The 24,701-nt window shown below is 43.4% G+C and overlaps 1 protein-coding gene across 1 annotated transcript in view; it reads left to right on the top strand.

The window, feature by feature from the left end:
* The window catches only part of LOC146798874 (coiled-coil domain-containing protein 170-like), a 704,654-nt gene that overhangs the window by 607,928 nt on the left and 72,025 nt on the right, over positions 1-24,701 (top strand). Inside the window, exon 8 of the mRNA XM_085626207.1 lies at positions 13,064-13,381. Within this exon, the coding sequence (XP_085482333.1) occupies positions 13,064-13,381 (318 nt within the window). The remainder of the gene's footprint in view (positions 1-13,063; positions 13,382-24,701) is intronic.

The following is a 24,701-nucleotide window of genomic DNA, read 5'->3' as shown; positions in this document are numbered from 1 at the left end:
CAGAGGGGGTTACGTGCTGCTGGCCCATGCAGGATTCACCACGGGCTCCCGAGGGGTGGGAGTCCTGATGAAGAGGTCCTTCCCCCTGGTGGTGCAGAAGACCTGGACAGACAACAGGGGGCGATATGTCGGGGTGTCGGACACATGGGAGGGGCATACAATCACCTTTTTGTCAGTTTACGTGCCCCCGGGCCTTCAAGCAGTTACCTTTAGAGACCTAGGAACACTACTATTGGACATCCCTGAGGGTCTGTTATTGCTAGTGGGGGATTTAAATTCATTGGTTTCAGGTACATTAGGCCGTCAACCCCGCGTGAGATTGCCCGCTCATCTGGTTGGCTTGCCGATTTCCTGGAAACTATGGGGCTGGCGGACAGTTGGCGGACCTTCCACCTAAATTCGTTACAATACACTTTCCATTCCGGGGCGCATGGGAGCCTATCCCGGATAGACTATTTCTTGATCCCTGCATCTCAAATTGCCCATGTCCAAGAAGTCAAACATCTTGCTAGAGGCATTTCTGATCACTTGCCGGTATGGCTTCATGTGGCCCTCAATTACAAACAGGTGGGATGGGTGGCTCCCATTAACCCCTGGTACCTTCGAGACCCTCACATTTGCAGGGAACTCCTCACTGCCATTGATGACTACTTCACTGACAATGATGGCTCTGTAGCATCCCCACAGACACTCTGGGAGGCCTTTAAGACGGTCATCCGGGGCCATGCCCTATCTCTGATCTCGGGGAAGAAGAGGGAGCACCGTAGGGAAATGGAGGCCATTGAGGCAGAAGTTAGCCAGTTAGAACTAGACTTAGAATCGGACGTCACACTCGACAAACTCCACCTTCTCAAACTTAAACAACAGGACAACAGGGTGCTGGCAACTGATCAGGCTAAGGCCCTGGGGAGAGCAGCACTGGGGCGGCTATACGAGGTGGGGGACACGGCTGGGAAATTGTTGGCCTGGCTGGATAAGAAGGACTGGGCAAGCCGGCTAGTGCCGGAGCTCCATGGGCAAGGAGGTGGGATCACCACGGACCCACAAGGCATTGTGGACCTGTTTGCGACCCACTTTGACACAGTCTACTCCTCGGCTGCTCCCTATTCTAAGGATGATTCCCTACAAATGCTTGCCGACATAAAGCTGCCCGGGTTGTCAGTGGATGACTGCGATTTCTTGGAAAGGGACATATCCAGTGATGAAATCGCAACAGCGATCAGGTCCCTCACCTCGGGCAAGGCCTCGGGTCCTAATGGGTTGCCGATCGAGCTTTACAAACTTAAGCCGGATAGACAAGCCCCATACCTGAAAGCTATTATGAGTACTCCAGGGACGCGGGGCTTCTTCCTCTAGACCAAAGAACGGCCACTATTGTAACGATTCATAAGGAGGGGAATCCCATAACAGATTGCAGGTTATATAGGCCTATTTCCTTACTGAACGCAGAACCCAAGATTCTGGCTAAGCTCTTGGCTAACCGGCTCCTAACTGTGGCTGAGACCCTGGTTCACCCGGATCAGTCCGGCTTTATTCCGCATCGCAACACTGCACTAAACCTGCGCAGGGCACACGGAGTGTTGGGCAGAGCAGCTTCTATTCTGGAGCCACTAAAGATAATGGGGTAACCCAGTAACCCTCAGAACCTGGGCGTTTTAGTGGAACAAAAACAATGGTTCTGTTGGGAATCACATAACCTTAGTTAAAAACGTACTTAATACATATGGTCAATGTTTCAATAATCATTCAGAAAAAAACACAAAAGCACACACATAGACCAAAGCAAGAGATTCTGAAATTCAATTTGTTCTTACTCTGTTGTATGAATCAACCAAATATTTAGCAAAATATTTACAGGACTAACCAACAATAAGACACATAGAACGTGAGACAATTAGTGACTGGGCGTGCTTAGTGACATTGTGTTGACCACAAATTCACATATAACATATATTTACAATGATGGACGCAGTTTTACAAAGAAAGTCCAAAATCAAAAGCATAAACCACAACAGGATATAATTTTCCTAATTCTAATTGTGGGATTGCGTGGACAAGTTGGACGAGCAACGTCGACGTTTCGACCCTATGAAGTAGTGCAGGTTTGTAAGCATCTAGAGCGGGTCTTCATCAGGACAAAAAGTGGGAATGGCAGCCTGTAAGTGCAAAAAATTACATCAGAGCTATGTGTGTGTTATGTAACTTAAGATAAACTAAAAGTTACATTCAGCGGCAAAATGCTCACCTGGTATCAAAGAATTATAGGATTTGAATTCCTGGTATCGCATTTAAGGAGATGTCAGCCGACACCTTTCTAGATCATCTATTCTGTAACAGATAAGATGAGATAAGGGAGATTGGTATAACACCATGGCTTCCCTATTGAACTAATCAGAGTCATGTGGTACAAGAGAAAGGCACGTACCTTGAAAGTTATTTGTTCCACTGGAAAAAAGGTGGTGCCGTCATAACGATCGCCACAAACTGTAAATGGAAGGGCATAGTTAAAGCCACTTGGGGAGGCCGGTGTAAATTAATCGTGAATAAATGGCTAACTGAGAAAGCGGGGGATTCGTTAGATAACCACCCATGGGGAAAGGACATGTGCGTAGCAGTGCACATGAGAGGAAACATACTAAATATATCGCCCGTGGGGGAAGAGGTTATTTCAAAGTGTACACATACATTATATTTGAACCGGTACATGTTACAAACAAACGGGGTTTAGAGTGAGACCTTGATTAGACAATTCAAAAATTCCCCGAAGATTTGTTAATTGCGCGCACGCATTGCAGATCGCTTTGATCGATCTACAATATTTTAACAGCGGTGTGAGATAAACCGGCTCACCGAACGGATCACATAAATTCCACAGTGGCACGGCGATCGTATAACAGTGCTGCAGTGAAGGCTTACTTCTTCTGCGTCCGTCTTTTACTCAGCAACTAATGACAGCGAGTGAGAGGTGAAGTTAGCTATATGACGCAATCTCAATTAGCGTGTACGTGCGGGAGGCAGACACGCCTCGTATTCTGCAAAACGCGGTCTGGAATCTTAAGAAAAAGACCAGGTGTCTACTATAACTGTGACGAAAAACGCGGTGTTTATTCAAAATTGAAAAAATATATAAAAATGTATGTATAAACAGGGTTTATATCAGGCATATCTTCCCTAATTGATTTCTCACAAATACAAGTCCCCCGAATAGAACATTTTAGGGTACCAATTCAGTATATTGTAAAAATGTGACCACAATAGTAAAGCGCCTAAACAAATGGATTTCACATCAACGTATATAATGCAGATGACTCATAAAGAGGTGCATAAATATCACAAAATTAACACATTAATATGGTGTGATTCATCATTATCACAATTGTAATATATTGTAATGATGTAACATTGTGCAGTAAAATGCATGAGCATATTTCTTTCACGTTAGTACATATTAAGTAAAAGACTAATGAAATAGTTCATGATGTCCCCAAATAAACATATTGTAATGATGTGATGTAGCCAAGTGAGATTATTCCATAACAATGAACACATATGCCTCCCACCAATGCATGCCTGAATAGAGATACATGGTTCAGGAAATAACAATGTTTTTACATATTCAGATCGGAAAACTCAACTCTTGAGTAATCTCACAATTTGTTCATTTGTAAACATGTCTCTTCATCCTCATTGAGGCCATGGCTGGTAGCCTCAAGGGTATGAATCCAACGGCACTCTTTATAGTTGAGAGAAGTGACAATATACCCTCCCCTTTGGTGTAGTACGATTTTTTCTAGTACCCACCATACCGGATATAAGATCACAACTTAGTTTGCCACCTATTATAGGACACCACAGATGTAGTCATTGTAAGGCATGCCAATATACCATATCTGGAACTATGTTCAGAATTTGTGGAAAGACATATGCCCTTAACCACTTTACTAATTGTAACAGTCAAAATGTTATTTACGCTATCAGATGCCCATGCCAACTGATCTATGTGGGTCAGACGACCCAAAAAGTCAAGAACAGGATTCTGCAGCATCAGAGTAGACTAAAATGTAAGACCCAAGGAGCTCCCCTAGTCGAACACTATACAAATGCAGGATACACCCATGAACACCTTGAATGGTGGGTACTAGAAAAAATCGTACTACACCAAAGGGGAGGGAATATTGTCACCTCTCTCAACTATAAAGAGTGCCGTTGAATTCATACACTTGAGGCTACCAGCCATGGCCTCAATGAGCATGAAGAGACATATTTACAAATGAGCAAATTGTGAGATTACTCAAGAGTTGAGTTTTCCGATCTGAATATGTAAAAACATCGTTATTTCCTGAACCATGTATCTCTATTCAGGCATGCATTGGTGGGAGGCATATGTGTTCATTGTTATGGAATAATCTCACTTGGCTACATCACATCATTACAATATGTTTATTTGGGGACATCATGAACTATTTCATTAGTCTTTTACTTAATATGTACTAACGTGAAAGAAATATGCTCATGCATTTTACTGCACAATGTTACATCATTTCAATATATTACAATTGTGATAATGATGAATCACACCATCTTAATGTGTTAATTTTGTGATATTTATGCACCTCTTTATGAGTCATCTGCATTATATACGTTGATGTGAAATCCATTTGTTTAGGCGCTTTACTATTGTGGTCACATTTTTACAATATACTGAATTGGTACCCTAAAATGTTCTATTCGGGGGACTTGTATATGTGAGAAATCAATTAGGAAAGATATGCCTGATATATACCCTGTTTATACATACATTTTTATATATTTTTTCAATTTTGAATAAACACCGCGTTTTTCGTCACAGTTGTAGTAGACACCTCGTCTTTCTCTTAAGATTCCAGACCGCATTTTGCAGAATACGAGGCGTGTCTGCCTCCCGCACGTACACGCTAATTGTGATTGCGTCATATAGATAACTTAACCTCTCACTCGCTGTCATTAGTTGCTGAGTAACAGACGGACGCAGACGTCTCTCCGGATAACACTAAGTAAGCCTTCACTGCAGCACAGTTATACGATCGCCGTGCCACTGTGGAATCTATGTGATCCGTTCGGTGAGCCGATTTATCTCACACCGCTGTTAAAAGATTGTAGATCGATCGAAGCGATCTGTAATGCATGCGCGCAATTAACAAATCTTCGGAAATTTTTTGAATCGTCTAATCACGGTATCACTCTATACCCCGTTTGTTTGTAACATGTACCGGTTTAAATATAATGTATGTGTACACTTTGAAATAACCTCTTCCCCCACGGGCGATATATTTAGTATGTTTCCTCTCGTGTGCACTGCTACGCACATGTCCTTTCCCCATGGGTGGTTATCTAACGAATCCCCCGCTTTCTCAGTTAGCCATTTATTCACGATTAATTTACACCGGCCTCCCCAAGTGGCTTTAACTATGCCCTTCCATTTACAGTTTGTGGCAATCATTATGACGGCACCGCCTTTTTTCCAGTGGAACAAATAACTTTCAAGGTACGTGCCTTTCTCTTGTACCACATGACTCTGATTAATTCAATAGGGAAGCCATGGTGTTATTCCAATCTCCCTTATCTCATCTTATCTGTTACAGAATAGATGATCTAAAAAGGTGTCGGCTGACATCTCCTTAAATGCGATACCAGGAATTCAAATCCTATAATTCTTTGATACCAGGTGAGCATTTTGCTGCTGAATGTAACTTTTAGTTTATCTTAAGTTACATAACACACACATAGCTCTGATGTAATTTTTTGCACTTACAGGCTGCCATTCCCACTTTTTGTCCTGATGAAGACCCGCTCTAGATGCTTACAAACCTGCACTACTTCATAGGGTCGAAACGTCGACGTTGCTCGTCCAACTTGTCCACGCAATCCCACAATTAGAATTAGGAAAATTATATCCTGTTGTGGTTTATGCTTTTGATTTTGGACTTTCTTTGTAAAACTGCGTCCATCATTGTAAATATATGTTATATGTGAATTTGTGGTCAACACTATGTCACTAAGCACGCCCAGTCACTAATTGTCTCACGTTCTATGTGTCTTATTGTTGATTAGTCCTGTAAATATTTTGCTAAATATTTGGTTGATTCACACAACAGAGTAAAAACGAATTGAATTTCAGAATCTCTTGCTTTGGTCTATGTGTGTGCTTTTGTGTTTTTTTCTGAATGATTATTGAAACATTGACCATATGTATTAAGTACGTTTTTAACTAAGGTTATGTGATTCCCAACAGAACCATTGTTTTTGTTCCTCTATTCTGGAGCCAGCAATCATAGTCTCCCTAGATGCCGCCATGGCATTTGACACCATCGAATGGCAATATTTCTGGGCAGTGTTGGAGAAAATGGGATTTGGCCCGAATTACATACAATGGGTGCAACTATTATACTCCAGGCCTTTGGCCCAAGTTGTAGTCAATAACAAAAAATCGGCCACCTTTGAGCTGGGTCGGGGTACTAGGCAGGGATGCCCCTTATCCCCTCTTTTATTTGCCTTGGCGTTGGAACCATTAGCAGTGTGGGTACGCAGAGACCCGATGATTCGGGGCATGTGCTGGTCTGTGGATTGGGAGGACCGTATCTCCCTTTACGCTGACGATATACTACTTTACATAACCTATCCGAGGCGATCCTTGATCGTAGTTCTTGACATCCTCACCATTTTTGGCAGATATTCCGGATACTCCATAAACTGGAGTAAATCCCTGTTGTTTGTGGTTTCGGGAGAGCCCCCGATCCCACCGCTGGGATGTCCAATACAGATACGTACTGATGGCTTTAAATATCTGGGAATATTTCTTTCCCTGGACCCCTCCCTTCGCTACACCCAGAAACTGCGCCCCACCTTTGCTCAGGCTTCGCAAAGATATTGACAGATGGAAATCGCTCCCCCTTTCCCTGCTGGGAAAGGCGGTCCACTTCAAAATGATATACCTCCCCAGGTTTCTGTATGTCCTCCAGAACTCTTTGGACCCGATCCCTGCGTCCTATTTCAGAGAAGTGGAGGGCCTCCAGCGGGACCTACTGTGGAATGGCAAACCGCACATCGCCCTTAGTAAACTTTCCCTGAACTGGTATAATGGCGGCATAAGCCTTCCTAATCTCAAACTGTACTACTGGGCGGACCACCTGTCTTCTATCAATCACTGCACCTACACTCAACCTGAGGACCCGGGTTTTAGAATGGATAAATGGCTCCTTTCTGGAGGAAATTGTAATAGAGCCCTCTATTCTAGGCCCCAGCACTACACACTAACAGGCCTCACCAAACATGCTGTTCACGTCTGGCACACTGCCACTAAATACCTCAGTTGGGGGCGCAGGCTTACACTTGCAACACCATTATGGGACTCTGAGCAACTGGGAGATTTGTGGAGAAGTAAGGGATTCGACAAGTGGGATCTCATAGGCATCTCCCGCATAGGAGATCTGTGGGACCAACCAGACAATAAATCCTTTGCCAGCGTACAACAACAGTTCAATCTGGCGGACTCTGAACTCTTCCGCTACACACAGGTTAGACACGCACTACGCACTCATCTGAAACCTGGGACCAGGCCACCTTACTCCTCCCCGCTAGAGGATAGAGTACTCGATGGCCATATTCCTGACAGCACTATCTCATTGATATCCAAAAAGCTGGTAAACAACATGCCAGATCCTCTCCGGGCCCTTCGAGAGAAGTGGTCCAGGGACCGCATCGAAATGGACGATGAGGAGTGGCAAGAAGCAGTCTCCTCACCCAGAGTAGTGGCAATAACAGTCCGTCTGCGACTTGTCCAACTAAAACTCTTACATAGGGTATATGTAACGGGGACACAACTATTGCGGATGGGGAGGGCTGATGGTGGGGACTCTAAACGAGGATGTGGCCAATTGGGTACCTTTATGCATATTGTCTGGGAGTGTGTACAGATCCAATCCTATAGGCGTAACATTCACGATATTATTAACTCCGTCTTATCTGTGAGCCTCCGCATGGAAGCCCGTATGTGCTTACTAAATGTCTGGGAGCCAACAGATTTGAACGTTTGCCTAACACAGTGGGTCACTTTGGGGCTCATGCTCGCCAAGAGAAACATTGCCCAGCGATGGGGAGCACAGCTCCCGCCTACAGTGGAGGATTGGGAAAAAGACTTGGACTGGGCAATGTTTCGGGAAAAATCGGTATATATTGCCCGTGGATGTCCCAATAAATGGACCCGTGTTTGGGGATTATGGAACTCCTATCGGGGAGACATATGCCAGCCACCTTTTGCCCTCAAAAATGAAGATCCCCCCCTCCCCCTAGACCTTCCAAAGTATAATATGTATGCGCTATTTTGTCTGCTGTTCCCATGATGCCTTATGTAATACTTCTTCTGCAATGTGTATTGAAACGCTGATGTTTGTTCCTCAATTTTAAAATAAAAAGTTTTACAAAAAAAAAACAATTGTACTAAAGCCCTTTAAATCTACAACTACTAAATTAATATCACCAGCACTGAAGGTTTACAGAGCCAAGGTTGGAGGGGCAGCATCTTATAGTACTGAATTATGGGGCTTTAGCAATGTTGTTGTTCTTGCTCGTGTTGAGAATGCATTTTTAAAAGCGGTGTTAAATCTACTTCACAGGAGCCCCCCCCCTCCATTTCCTCTCCATTTAGAAATGGGTATTAAAGGTATTGCCTATGGAATTAAGCCCAGACCACTTTTATACTGGAGTAGAACTTAGTACACATTTGAACTAGCACCATATAGAGCATGCTTACAAAAGTTTATAGCTATTGATCAGTATTGTATGACACCCTGGCTCAAGAAGGAGAAAATTGTTTTTTTGACCTTTGGACTCTAAGAGCTGTTGGTTGCACCCACTATGATCACTAAGGGTGCATGCAATCGTTTAAAGACTCGATTTTGGTTGCATGTAAAGGAATCCTGGGGCCGTATTACAGAAAGTGCTCCGGGGGTGCAACGGACGTTTGCGCCTGCTTTGTGCACCTCTGGGGCACTTTGGTATTACAGAAGGGGCAGCAGATGCTTGTGCGTCCCCTTCTATACTACCAATAGTGCTGGTGCACTTAAAGTGCCAAGCGCTACCTTCGGAGGGTGTTCCCTCATTTGAATAGTGGCGTGCCCTATGCAAATGAGGGAATTCCTTTGACTCTGCGCTGGCGCCATATTACAGATGCAGGCGCAGAGTCAAAGAAGCCCTCATAAGGTGCACTGACAGTGCTCCATTTAAAGGTTGGCGCACTGTCAGTGCACCCACTGAGAGCAGCCCTCTGCAGGGGGCCAAGGGGGTCCCATGGACCTCACCCAGACATCCCCTTGCAGGTGGGTGCAGTCACTAACTGCACCCACCTGCAAGGGGCTCTCTAAACTCCTTTGAAAGGGGATCCGCTGCCCCCAGGGCAATGCGAGGTCGCGGCTTCTCTGGAATAGCACTTACACCATAATGGGGTGCATTATCATTAGTTGCGTCCGGCGCACCTTTTGAAACATGCGCCGTGAGCGAACAATGATAATGTGCAATACAGCCCCTGGTATCAATCTGTAAGAGCTGGAAGTATTACTGACCACTTTTTGGACATCAAATACGCTTCAAAGTTTGAGCCATTTCTAAATTAAATTACCTCTCACTCTGCCAAACATCAAAATGTAAAACCTAGTTATGGAATCCAGCCGCTTAGAGGTTTTACAAGTAATTGGTTGACTACCAGCTCTCCAGGTTCCCCTAGGGACATGCCCCCCCCACCATGGCTCTGATTGTAGTCGTTGAGGAAGCTAGGAAAATCTTGGATGCCGGAGGTTCAGCGGCAATCGTCCTCTTAACCTCTTCAGTGCCCATGACGAGATAGTCTCGTCATGGAGCACGGTTGCGCTGTGCCCATGACGAGACTATCTCGTCATGAACCCCGCCCGATAATGCAACGCCCGGCACAGGGCGGGGAAAGGACGGGGCACTGAAGGGGTTAAATCTGAGTGCGGCTTTCGAAACCGTTAACCATCAACTGCTGATCTCTAGGATTAGAGATGCAGGGGTATTGGTTGACTACCAGCTCTCCAGGTTCCCCAAGGGACTTGGCCCCCCCTACCTTGTTGAACCAACTTTTGATACAGTTGGTCCCTCTATCTTAGAATTTATCAATTTGTCTCTGGCTGCTGGGATTGTCCCCTCCTTGTGGAAACGAGCCTTGGTGAGACCACTGCTAAAAAAAGAAGGTGCGGACCCTGAAGTTTTTGCAAATTACCGTCCTATCTCATTGCTTCCAGGGATCGCAAAAATTGCAGATCCATTTTGTCCACCTTTCTGGAGGAGAATGACTGCTTTCACCCATCGCAAACTGGATTTAGACCCCAGAAGGGCACAGAGACAGCTCTGATTGTAGTCGTTGAGGAAGCTAGGAAAATCTTAGATGCCAGAGGTTCAGGGGCAATCGTCCTCTTAGATCTGAGTGCGGCTTACGATACCATTAACCATCAACTGCTGATTTCTAGGATTAGAGACGCAGGGGTATCCGGAACTGCACTAATGTGGCTAGAGTCTTTTTTAGATGACCGCTCATTTCAGGTCTTCGAGGACAACTCCATTTCTAAGAGTATGTCATTGAGTTGTGGGGTCCCACAGGGCTCGTCCCTGAGCCCCACCCTCTTTAACATTTATATGAGCCCCCTGGCCGAAATTCTTAAACCCTTTGGTATACAGATAATAACATATGCAGACGATACCCAACTGATTGTTTTCCTTAATCAGTCTGGGAAAAGGGAAAACTATTTGGCCAATTGTTTGGAAAAAGTATCAGCGTGGATGGAGGGCTCTTACCTACAATTAAATGGAGCAAAAACTGACCTGATGTTTCTGGGTAAACCTTCTCCATTAGGTCCTATCTCTCCATGGCCTAAATGTCTGGGCAGCATACCCCCCAACCCTAAAGAACAAATAAAAAGCCTGGGAGTCTAGCTCGATCATAAGCTAGACGTGAAGATGAAGGAGCAATCCCGTAAGGTAGCAGGAAGCTGCTATGGACTACTTAAGATGGTTAGGAAAATTCTCCCCTTACTGCCATTCAATGCGGGAAATCTGCTCGTCCAAGCCATAATTCTCTCTCATCTGGATTATGTAAATGCCCTTTATTTGGGCTCTCCGCTATCTACAATAAAAAAGCTTCAGACGGTGCAGAACTGTGCAGCCCGATTGCTTTTACATACCCCCCACAGAGAATCTGTGCGAGCTTCTATAGCCGCTCTACACTGACTTCCAGTTGCGGAGAGGATTCAGTTCAAATCCCTTTGCATCACCCATAAGATTCTGTCTTCTAAGGGTCCGCCCATTCTACATTCCATCATTTCCCCGTACTACCCCAGTAGAGCCCTACGCTCAGGAAATAAACGCATGGCAGTAGTCCCCAGAATATATAGGTCTAGGAGTGGAGGAAGACGATTCTCCTACATTGCCTCTAAGAGCTGGAATGCTCTTCCAAATCACATTCGTCTGGAGGAAGACTATATGTCCTTCCACAGACCGTTGAAAACGCTCTTGTTTCCGGTCGTCTAAGGCCGTTCATCTAGGTAGGCTCGGTTCCTAGTGCTGGGAGGACTTCGGGTAGCCATGCGCTTTATATGTGCCAATTCATTCATTCATTCATTGCTTCCAGGCTGCTTTCTGCTCTGTCCAGCACAGAAGGAAACGGAGGCACACCATCTTTTTTTTTTGCCAGAATACGTGTTTTAATAAAAAAGGTGATTAGTACAGATATGCCATTGTTAAGGTTGTACAGTATAAAGAGGGCTTTCGGATATTGAAATCTGACTCAAGAAGTGAAATAGTTTTTATTTTTGTTCACTTTTTAGAAACAACTTTGCAGCTACAAAGCGAAATGTTATTATGATGTAATGTTTTTAGGTTTCTATGCATACATTTTATATGTCTTTTTTATCTGAATTTTAATGATGATACATTTAACTTATTACTTATTGCTGTTTTATGGGGAAAACCCCCAAAATGACCATTGAATGATGGTTATAATTTAGCGTTCTGACACTTTGACAAAGTCGGTAGCTCTGCTTTACTTAAAATGCCACCCCTTATTTTTAGCCATGTGTGCCTGTGGACATTTGGGCACCAGGTCCTGCGCCCAACCCTCCCTGGTGCTTACAAGCCAATGTGGAATGGGGATTGGGTGCAAGGCCTGGCCTGCCGTCAACCCCTTCTCATGCATGCCTGAAAGCTGTGCGCAGCGGAGGTCGCCTGCCTATGGGGTATTGGATGTGGATATAGGCCTTAGGCCAGGCCCTGCACCCAACTCCACGTGATGCATGGCCGAAGGCCTTGCGCGACGGGAGGTTGGCTGTCCACGAGGATTGCACTGCACCCTTGCCATGCACTGCTAATTACCCCACATATTACATCACTCATTGTGTGATCTATGTTATCTTTGATAACATGACTGCAACATCTGAAATGACATCATTGATGAATTTCAGCTGTTTTGTTAGTTTAAAACATTGGCCCCGAATCACAAAGGTAAACTGAGAGGAAAGGCAAACTTTACGACTTTTGGTATTCACAAAGGGCGTTTACTGCTCGTATATGTCCTTTTTGAATACCGAAAGTCAAACTTTATGACTTTTGGCGGCATTTATGAGTAGTAAATACCCTTTGTGAATACCAAATGTCGTAAAGTTTGACTTCCCTCTCAGTTTACCTTTGTGAATTGGGTCCAATATGCATTAAGTGACATTTTGACCTAACTATAATGTCCCTTTACCTTTGGGGTTTTCAGTGAAATTCTAAGTTTTTTAAAATGTTAAGTACGATAGTAACCTAATTATAACGTGACTTTAATCTTTGTTTTTTCCAGTGAATATATATAAATATATGTATGTGTTTATGTGTATATATATAACGTGCTTCAGAATAAGTGACAATATCTCACTTTTTTGGTTACGTCCCTCTGTTGTATGGAACAGCACAGAGCAATATGCATAGGAAGCTCAACTTGGAGCGTTAAATTGTTAACACTTCTCATTGTCTTTAAAATTAGGAACGGGATGAAGCTGTACGGGCCAAGAAAAGCATGGAGAGGGATAATAATATTTTATTAGAAAAGCTAAAGGAGAGCCATATGGTCTGGGACAATTCCCAGCAAAACCTTCAAGACAAAGAGAGGAAAATGGCTGAGTTAGATAAAACTCTGCGAACGTCATACTATGAGGCCAAAGCAGCACAAAACCTTCACCAAGCCTTCCTCAGTCAGCTGTCTACTCTGTTGAGCAATGGCTTTATCACAGTCCCTTCCACAGAGGAAGCAATTAAGGAGAGGATACAAGAAATATGTGCCAATGAACAATCTTGGAAAGCTGTAAGTATTCTTTGGGGCTCATCTTGTAAAATCTTGCATTTTTGTATATATTTCTGTATTTATTTTTTGTTTTATAATACTTTAGAGCAAATTTGTCCAAAGGGTTGTAAAACATTAGCAGTACAAAATATTCAGAGAAAAATAACAATGGTAAAACATTGGGTATTGTTGATATTGGAAGTCTCTGTTGACGAAGGAAATCATTCAGGCATTTTTAACATAACTAAAGAGGGAGAAAACCGTTTGTCGGGCAGCAGTTAGTATTGTAGTCTATAGGCTTAAAGGGTACAAAGAATGAAAGCTCAAGGGGGTCCAAAAGAGTGATTGCACCGAGACACAAAACAGAGAATGTATTATCGAAAGCGAAAAAAATATGTAATTGGAATAATTAAAGAAAATGAGTAGATGTATGTGTAGAAAACGGATAAGCAAATAACAGTCGAGGGAGATTTACTAAGATTTTTACACCATATTTGCGTCACAAAAGCGATGCAAATTGGCGTAAAATCTTTTTTCCGATTTCATTTCCAGCGCTTAACTTGTTTAGTGCTGGAAATAACGTGAAAGTAACTCAAAGCGGGGCATAGCGTTACTTTGCATTACTTAGCGCTAAGGGGGCGTCCCATTGATGGAGCATGGGCATTCCCATGCAATCACCTAAGGTTTCTGACATTAAACCCTATTTACTAAATAAAATAGACAAGGTTTAGCATCAGAAAACTGCGCCCTTTTGAAGTAGATGCAACAAAGGAGTAATGCTTTCATTTCTCCTTCCTTTTCCGACTTTGTACGTGTACTGTACTTTACAGCACACATACAAAGAGGGAAGAGGGTTAAAGTCAGTCTATGCATTGTATTTTGTACTGGAAGGGTAGCCTTCCAGTACAAAACCTATGCTAGACTCACTGAGACACCCTTGCACTATGGTGCAAAGGTGTCTCCGTGGCGCACAGCAGCTGATTTAAGCGCTGCGCTAGGGAAAGGGGAGGAGAGTGACATTTTTCTGTCACAATGGTGCTGTCATCTTCTCTCTTTTTCACGCAGCCCATCATTTGTGACTGCTGCACTGCACTGCATTAGGAAGTGGTAAGTCTGGCCCCTAGACATGAATTTGGAATTACCTAAGGCAGAGCAGAGAATATCATGTTTAGGTAGACCAACACAGAGAAAAGAGCTGTGAGGTAACCTTGAAAGTATCATAGTTTGAAGACATTTCACTGGATGGAATCACCTTCAAAATTAGATTGTTTCCTAAAATTTGTGTGATACCCCCAGCAACTGATTTCTATTGTAACTAAAATGTGTTATCACCCTTCATTTTTGTTCCTATTTTGACCCCCAAAATCAAGTATTCACTACAACGCATTTCAGTGATACAAAAATGTCAGAGCCTTACGTTATCACAAAGAAACTCGAACAGATCTTCTTTGAGCAGTCCACCTCAATAGCCCAGTGAAAACACAGCATCAAACAAACAAATTTGTAAATTTGACCGCAAAATAGTCTGATATACAACAGCAATATTGAGAGAAGTGAAGTAAGGCCCTTGGCATTGTTTCAGGACTTCACCCTATCAACAAGTATAACTAACTGGGTGAGCCACCGCGGATAATAGTGCTCAATCAAGGAATTTAATTAGATATGAGTGACTGATATGAAGCTTACTTACCATCCTTGACAGCGGCCGTTTCTTCATCAGAGTGGGGGACTTCGCCCTCTCTGCCTGCTGTGAGCTGCGCTAAGTGTTAAAAATAAAATGGCAATTAAATGATTAATTGGCATTTTATTTTTCACCGAGGAGTTCTGCAGCCGTCAGCCTGCCCCTGAGCTGCTCGAAATGTGGGTCGTGCCCTGTGCTGCCATTTTGGCACCATCGAGGACGGGTGCAATGGCTGGCCAGACACTCCAAAGTGAGCATGTCAGTTTGACCAGCTATCTCATGACGGTGAGCCTGAAATGCGCACTTTGCAGCTCCGCAATCCTAGCTTTCTTAGACAGCTGGTTGGAGAACAAGCACAGGCCTCCAGAGCCTGAAGGATCATCCAGCCAGCCCGCTCCATCGAATCCTGGTACTTTTCTAATGCTGGTTAACAGCATGAGAGCAGCATCTGGATTGGTTAGAGAAGCTGTTCATGCCACAGACTGCAGAAGAACACCAAGGAGGACATGCAGTCCGTAGGTACCATTTAATTTTGTTCTTTTATGCCAAATGTGTAATGCATACTTTTAGTTGTGTTTTATTTTGGGCTTTTGGAAGTAGGGGTTGTTTTAGTCTGTGCTTTTGGATAGAGCGGTTGTTTGATTTTGTGCTTTGGGAAGTGTTGGGGCACTTGGCTCACCCCACCACTTTCAAAGATTACCAGCCACCCTTTATCCTTGAGTTTTGATGGCTGAAAACTCAGGAGAAACAGAGACTGAGAAAAATATGTATGTGGTATTCATGTAGAGCAAACCTAGCCTAAAAGTAAAGGAGAGATGTACAGGTCAAAGGTAAAGAGCCAGCCATCAAGTGACTGGAGAAGTAGCTGGCTTCTGAGAGTGGATTGTCACTGCTTTGTTCTGTAGTGCCTTAAAAGAGGTTTTTTCTGCTGTTTCCTAAATTGTAGCTGGGTTGACTTGTTACTGATGGGTACTGTTCTAGATCCTGAGTGCATAGATGGAACGGGCTGTTCAATTTGAGTCAGTGGTGTCCGGTGTTCGACACCGGCACTAAAATGTCAACATCACATTTATGAGGTAAAACAACGTTTACCCCGAAACTTTTTCCCCGCTTGGAATCACAACGCGGTCGTTACAACGACCGCGTTGTGATTCCGCATACCATTACTCCGCAAGTTGGAAGAACGACTTGCGGAGGGGGTGGGAGGTATTGGATTTAAAATCCAACACCTTGCCTAGTGTCCGCACAGACTGGAGTTGGAATAGTAAATTATACTATTCCAACATCCAGCACCCCCCCTCCGCAAGTCGTTGTTCAGACTTGCGGAGTAATGGTATGCGGAATCACAACGCGGTCGTTGTAACAACCGCGTTGTGATTCCAAGCGGGGAAAAAGGCGGCGGAATAACGTCGTAGATTCCATTTATGACAGTCTGCCATGTGGTGGTGCTGCTCATCTAATTTAAAGATGAGCAAAGCAACGGTAATTTATTAATGCAATATACATTAAAAACTACTAATACCTGCCTCCCCTGCCATTCCTTTAGCTTTGGCTTTGGGGCCCTGGTATAAACTGAGCTGTTGTACTTGCAGGCAAGAAAGATGGTTAGTAGTTGTTTTGACAGTGATGACAGGGGCAATGGGTGGTGCAAGCTGCAGTGACCTCCTGGTCAGGGGCCTGGCACTTATTATTTTACAAATTAAGCACTGCCTGTTGTTTGTCTCCAGTCTCCTGGTGACTGTGGTGTGCCAAGAGCCACCTCAGGTTGTGGTCTTGTCAGCCAGCCGTGATGGATTTGTAAATGATACAGCTGTTTTGGAAGATAGTGCGAGCTAGTGAGAAAGAAACATGTCAAATTTCTATTAAACACAGTATTTTATTTCAGATGTGTCGAAGTCTTTGTGGAAAATTGTTCGATGCCAATTATTTAATAAGCAAAATAGCAGATCACAAATGATGTTCTAAAACATAAAATTATGGTTTGGTGGTCATGGGTAATGCTTTGGAACAACTGACCTTTGGCAAGGGGCGAGGTAGGTAACGTTTTCAACTGAGCATGTGCAAAATAGGTCATCAAAAGGTCAGGAAAGTGAACAACAAAGACTCAGGACCAGTAGCCAACTTTGCTGAACTATAGACGTATCCAATAGAGAAACATGCACCTTTTATCAAGCAAAATGTCAAATGCATAAATGATGCACCCTGGGCATCATTTATCACTTGAAATGCATGAAACAAAGTTCACCAGTCTGTGGTTTGCAATGGTGTTCTTTCTCATCCAGTGTATAAGTGTACAGAAGCTTCTATTTTTAAATTCATTAAAACATTTAAGTGATGATATTCACATAACTACGCGTCCTTTTTGAATAAACAATAAAACCGTTATGGTGTTTTCTGCCTACCAAGGTGGTCCAATGTATTATTGAGGCAGCCTCTTTAGCTGTAAGAAGTTCACGCGTTGTGAGTGTGCTTTTCCATTTCCTTACAGATAACATCTTGTCGAACTTTCTAACATTCACATGCTTAGAAGAAGAAATTGTGAAATTCTGAACTGAGAATGAACTAGAGTTGCTTGTAGCTAATTAATTCGGATTGAAAATGTCCGTCTTCCCAGCCCAGCAATGTGGGGCAAGTCGAAATGCAGCTTGAAAGAACGTTTGTTTGTTTTTGTCCAGTTGCAGTATTTTTGAGACATAGACTCATTGGTCCTGTGACTTACATGTATATGTTTTGCATTCATTATGTTCGATAGCCACTGATCCTCAGCTGTTAAATGAGGGCTAATCAATAGATTTTTTTATTAGCGTTGAATTCAAATATATGCTAACTCGGTTCAGGAACAAATATTTATTGATGAATACAGTCAAAACATGGGCATGTGTACCACATATAGTTGCAGATCCAAGGAAATTTAGGGGCATATTCACAAGAAAATGTCAGAGCACAGAGCTGCGCCAAATTTGGCAACGCCTCTGACATTTTTAAACCTCCGGGATGTGCCGTGTTCATAAGAATAGGGTGCACCCCTGTGTTTCCCCTAGTGCTGGTGCAAAAAAAGCTGCCTAGTGGCAATGCAGGCACCTACTTCCATGTTCACGGGTGCCGGTGCTGCAGGGACAATTGTTATGTGCAGGAAGGGACACTAATGTCTATTTGCACCTTCTGTGTGTGCTGCAGAATTCAGCAGACATGGAAAGATCAAAAATGAGGAGATATTAATAATTTCTCCATGTTGCACCATTCGAACGCCTGGTTTTCCATGTCATTATTTTTTGGCACTACCTCAGCCTTGTAAATCTGGGTCAGCATCAAAAAGCAATGGGTGTTGTGGTGGAATGCACACAGCAACACCCATTGCAAGCCCCCTTGCCGCAGAGGACTGCGGCGAAAAAGGGCATATTTAGAAGATGGGGTTAAACTATGGCTTAGCGCCACCTTATAAATATGGATAAGGGCGCTGAGGGCTTCTAAATTTGCCCCTTAGTGTTCTCATACAGTGCCTATTGTCTTCTTCTATATAATGGGTGTAAATAGGTCAGAGCATGAGGTCTTATCGGTGTCCTTGGCTCTCCTTTAGAACTGCACAGTACAGGAGAGGAAAGAGTCAAGAATCATAGGTCTATTCCGTCCCCTACATTCCCAGACTCACAATGGTAGTCCTCATACTCCTCAATTAAGAAACTGAAATCCCTGATATCCAGTTGTTTTCTTGTGTGCTGATCACCCTGTAAACAGCTCTGTCTGCCCTCTTCCTTCCTCAGTGCACTTCCCTGAAATGACACATTGGGCAGGCAGGGTCTTACTTTGAGCTTCAGATTTTCACCACTGGTCATCTGGAGTGGTGGGATTATATAGGGAATATGTGGAGACAGACCCTGCTCCTGTCTCTGTGGAACTGTTGAAGTATTGTTTGACTGTGAGGGGAAAGTCATTCCTGTTACCCCAGTAGTATGGGTTGGGGCACTGAGGGGTTGGCATCCTACCCAAAAAAGACCAGCCCCCCTACCATCCACATGCTTATATACCCTGCCACACATCTCAAATTCAAGCTCTAATATCAGCATACCTCATTTGATGGGATTGGCCAACCACGACAATAGGGCCCCAGCCTTGTCCCGCTAAGCAAGTGCCAACTCACAATAGTTAAAACAGTAACGTTTTTCTAAATATTCTGCACGTTTGATTTTTGCTTCTAGCAGTGATTGTTGTAGTGCAGGGTTCCCTGGTCTCTTCTGCTCCACAGTCCTAAGTGTATCTTCCTGGGCTTCAATGTCTCGCACCAGGGTTCAACGCACCATTGTTTCAGCTATGCATTGCCCTGCATTAAAAGCAGCCCACTCCAACTGCGGTTTGGTGGCAGTATTATCATTTTCCGCTAAATAATTCCTTATCCCTTTCCCAATAGCATGTTGAAAGACCTGGTCCTCAAAAGTTTCAACTTTAAAGCTCCAGTTAGGAATGTGGGAGCATGCTATTACCCATGCAAGCGATAATAGGATAAGATTGTGGTCCTATATTGTTCTAGACAAATACTCACCATTCTGAACTGTTGTTTAAACATCTGGTGTGCAAAGAAATGTGTCTAGGTGAACATGCAACTTGTGCATTTCTGAGAAGAAGGAATAGTCACTATCTATTGAATGAGTACACCTCCATGAATCTATGACCCCCCCCCCCGTGGGACTGCAACTCTGTAAAATTCCGCACTAATCTCATTACTGGTGAGTTGTGCAGAGGCGGGTGGGATTTATTGAGCACTGGGTCTGCCACACTATCAAAATCCACTCCAATTATCACTGTTTGTGGCACATATGTGCAATGACTTTTGACAGTCCATCTAAAAAGCTAGCCTGGTCTGTATTAGGGACAAAGATGTTAAATATGGTTATGTCTCCCCCTCTCAGGAGTCCAGTACTCACCACATATCTTCTGGCTGTATCCACTACTTCTCCCGTCACAGGAACTCAGGGTCTGACCCAGATAAGAAAAAAAAACTTGCAAATGAAGAGTAATTGGTGTGAAATATATGACCTCTTCATCTTTCGCGCAGTGCTAGCTTTTCAGTGTCAGTCCAGTGAATTTCTTGCAGTAGGGCAATATAGACTTCCCTTCTCTTGAGGTCAGTATGAACTTTATACCGTTTAGACATATAATGCAAGCCCCTGACATTCCAGGACATTATCTTCTATGTCAGTGAGCCTGCCATTTGCCATATATATAGGCAAATACATCATCAACCAGGCCGTGGTGCCTTCCCCCGTGTCCCCCTTTTGCCCTGACCCATGGCAGGAACAGAAAACCGCAAAAGATGCGGCTGAAGCTCACTTCTCCCTCCCAACTCCCCCACCCCAATATAGTAAGTCTAACATTCCCCAATCCAAACTATTAATCAAACCAAAGGCGTACGTGTAGTGGCACATGACTATCAGGAGTGGGAGTGGATGCCACAATCAGCGGGTCCCCAGCATCACAACTCCCCACTTGGCTATAGTATAGTAAGGGTTAATTAAAGCTTACCTCCTCATGGTCATGTTCAGTTCAAGCAAGTGGTATTTTCCATTCAGCCTGTCTAAGACTAGGTTTTCCCTGGTCTTAATTTTGGCGCTACCTCTTATTTATTCCGCCCTTGTAAATAGGGGGCAGCATCAAAATCAATGGGTGTTCTGGTGGAACGCCCATCGCAACACCCATTGCTCTCCTCTTTCAAGCTAAATATAGCATGAAAGGGTGCCTTATTTACAAGGCAATGTTAAGCCACATTAAGTGTAAATAAGGCAAGGCCCCTATTGCTATTACAACGTCACTGAAAGTTACGTTGTGGTGGTGATAGGGGCTTGTAAATCTGCCCCTTAGTTGGGACTGTGCATCGGCCTTGCCTAGTACCTTTACCGTTCTTCTTATTGTCAGCCTTTGTCTTGTTGAAATTCGGGAAGTTTTTATTCTGCATCTTTTCAATCCAGTCCCGCACCTTGTGCGGATTAGGGAAGAATTGTACTCCATCTCCCGTGGAGAGCCTGAGTCTGGCGGGAAAGAGTATCGCATGTTGGATTCCTATTAGGCAGAGGCATTTAATTAACCTGGATGAATGATGCTCATTGTTTTTGCATCTCTTTGTTAATGTCTGAGAATAAGCTTACTCTGGTGTTCTCCAGCAACGATTGTTACGCTGTATCCCCATGTCTGCCACTAAAACATCCATTTTGAGTTCCAGGGCATCTTTTGTGTTTTGATTGCCCTGAGAATAATGTCCACGGTGGTCCCCGGCGGACCTCCTGCAGCACCAGAGGAGCCATGTTCTCTTATCCTCCATATCACTGGCCATGCGCCAAAAAAAAAAAAAAAATAATTTATATGTCATTGGTCGGAGGCTACTTTTGTCAAGCCCAACGTTATGCCAATGCCTTATGCTGTGAACGGATAATTGCAGGGCTCCCAATTAAGCATAATTCTTTACTGGCAAACACCAAGATATTAATCTGAAAAATGTCTATGAGTTTTCAGGAGCTTCTGGGATGCATTATCATATAAGTGCTGGATTTTTCTTTGCTTAAATAAATGATGTAATTAAGAAAGTCCTGCTCTAACCCACACAACCCAATTGTACCCTTTACATAAAAGTATTTTTATGAGCATTTTAACACAATATGCCCATTTATCAGATTGGCATGGATAGCACAAATAACACTGCACTCCCTTTGCTTGCCAGTGATGTCACATGGTTGTTGAGGGGCTATCTTCAAGCTCCCCGTGACCAGAGGCAGTTCCAGATGTACCAAAGAGTAGGGCAGGAGTGAGAGCAGCTACTCCTAATAGACGTCCATAGAACAGACAATTAATTTAACACATAGTAAAATAGGTTCACTTGAGTTAGAGCTCTCAAATCTCACTCATTGCAAGTGAATCTCACACATTTGAAGGTCGGGCTGAACTCTCACTCACAAAAGGATAAACTTCACACATGTTGAGAAGCGTTACAAGCTGAACCTTAAACTTGACTCCATTCGCTGTTCTGTGGTGTGAAGAGCAACGTTTTGGGAAAGGTCGGGGGGTTCAGGAAGCTACTCCGTCCAAGGGAGAGCCCACCTACTGGTGAGAGAAGCTGCATTGCAAACGTCTGAGTGGCACTCCACTACATAAAGAAGCCATGAGAATAATGTAGTGAGATTCAGGTGTTTTTTGTTTATTTTATCGGCCCAGTGATATAATTTCTGTTTTGTTGATGTCAAATTTAAAATGGAAATTCCCTCTCACTCCAAAGATTTTGCAATACTTTGGGCACAGGAGCCGTGATCTGAAAACATTCTTTTTTCTTAGGTGAAAGTGATACAATAACCATCAGTAGAACCATCTCTTCAAACCTGTATCTACAGATAATCGATATCCTACTGACAGAGGACATTGGGCCATATGTAGGTAGAACGTGTTTTGCGATTCTCTAATTGCAATTTTTAGGGAATCGCAATTAGAGAATTGCAAAACGGAATGTAGGTAGGATTAGCAAATATTTTTGCAAATCCTAGATATTCCTTAATTGCGAATTGCAAATTGCAATTCACAATTAAGGAATACCTCCCCATTCATTCCTATGGGCCTAGAGGCCCATAGGAATGAATGGGAAGACATTCTCAATTTGCGATTCTCAATTAGATAATCGCAAATTGAGAATGCAATTTGAAGTGTGCCAGGGTGTCAAAAGGACACCCTGTTGCACCCCTGAAATGAGCATGGGTGCACATGTGGCACACATACATGCCCTAAGGACATGTGTGTGCACCACATGCTACTTTGAAAAATGCAAAAATATGCATTTGTGAAAGAAATCGCAAATTACCACCAACTTGTAGTTGGTGGTAATTTGCGATTCCTTAAGGCCAAATGGCACTTTTTTGGTGCTTCTTACATTGCATTTAAGGAATCGCAAAATTTGCGATTCCTTAAACGCAATAGCAAAATAAGGAATCGCAAATTTAGCGATTCCTTATTTTGCACCCAGATTTGCCTTCCTACATCCCACTTAGCAAAATTGCAATCGCAAACGCCGAAATGCGATTGGAATTTTGCTTTCTACATATGGCCCATTATTCCTAACTGTAAGAGCTAAATACAAAACTCTATAATCTCCGTGTACAGGGAAGGGTAAACCATGCCACATGACGCTGCCTTTAATAACCCGATGACATTGGCAGGGGAGGTCACAGGCAGTGTTCCAGATGGGCCGAGCAGAATGGAGAGCTGACTTGAACTGACTGGCTGATCCTGCTGCCAGGACCTCACTTGAACGCAGCCCTTGCAAACATCTGGATTTGAAACCAGGCTTTTGTAGTCCCCGCCGGCTGGAGTGAATTAGCTGCATACCAGTGGATATATTATGTGCAAATTGATATTTATGGCCCGATTAGGGTAATCGTCAAGGTCCATGCCCTGTTCCAAGGCTGCGGGAGCTCTTATACGTGACGCATCTTGGAGGTTTCCCTGCCAAATTTGTTTTTGGATTTGGTTTAATCAGAGGATGTTGTATTTCAAAAAAGATTCTTAAAATGGGAGATAACGTAATTCAGTAGGTTAGTGTGTCCAATGCTGTGATCTGATTGTAAAAGTGTAGGTCGTGATCCTGAATCCTGTATGGCTGCTTGAGTCATTTATCCTTCTGTGGTTGTTAAATCTGTACTATTGAGGTGGTTATATATATATATTTATACATATATATGATGTTACAGCGTTTGGACACCTGGCAATTGAAGTGAGCTCTACATAAAAATAATCGTTTTCATAGCCTCAGTGAACAGAATTTATTTTACAGACATAACCTAATTCTTTTAATGAAATTGGTTTCTATATGTCTGCACCGCTTTAAAGTTTGTTGAGTATTAAAATCCAGTTCCTGTATTTGTATTTCGAAGCGAAGCAAATATTAGAAAGTCCCAGACAATACTCTGTAGCTTATTGATGTTGCACACTAGGACCCTCGTGGTTCTTGAGGGCATTTGAAGAGGAAGTACAAATGTGATGGGAGGTATTACGGATTGGTTAATGTGAAGTTTGATGTAACGTGCAATGTGAGAGTGTATGCGGAGGAATAAAGAAGGGTTTGATTGCAGCTCCCGTGTGGCATATTTCAGACGCTTGCTCCAGGGCTAAGGAAGACGCTAAATCTGTTGACGAGTAGGGGATACATGTCCCGTAGAAAACAAGGCTGCTCTCCCTGAGAGTTTGCAATGGTACGGAAAACTGCTTGTGCGTGCCACGAGTGCCTCAAATCAATGTAAAGTGGTCTGCGACTGGCACATGTGGAGTCAAAGCCTGGTCCACGACCGCAGAAGAGATCGAAAGACCTGCAGAGGACCATATTCAAAATGTCTGCTAAAACCACTGAAAGGGGTGATCGATAGAGACTCTGCACCATGTCCCAACTACAATATGATTATTTAAACAAAGCCAAAGACAGTGACAAGAAGGTACGAAAGACAGCAAATGTACTCACCATCGAATGTCATTAAAACATCCTTTAAGCCGAGCTTAAGCATAAGGCCTGTTCTTGAAGGAGCTCTCAGCACTGGGTATACAGTAAGTGTTCTCAATGGTGGAACAAGGGAGCACAAAATACACAGCAGCGATGTTGCTGATCTGCCTTTCGATACTTTTACATAACAGAACATTGCT

Source organism: Triturus cristatus, chromosome 9 (assembly GCF_964204655.1).
Source record: "Triturus cristatus chromosome 9, aTriCri1.1, whole genome shotgun sequence".
NCBI lineage: Eukaryota > Metazoa > Chordata > Amphibia > Caudata > Salamandridae > Triturus > Triturus cristatus.
Note: the sequence above shows the minus strand (reverse complement) of the source record. Positions and strands in the feature narration are given on the sequence as shown.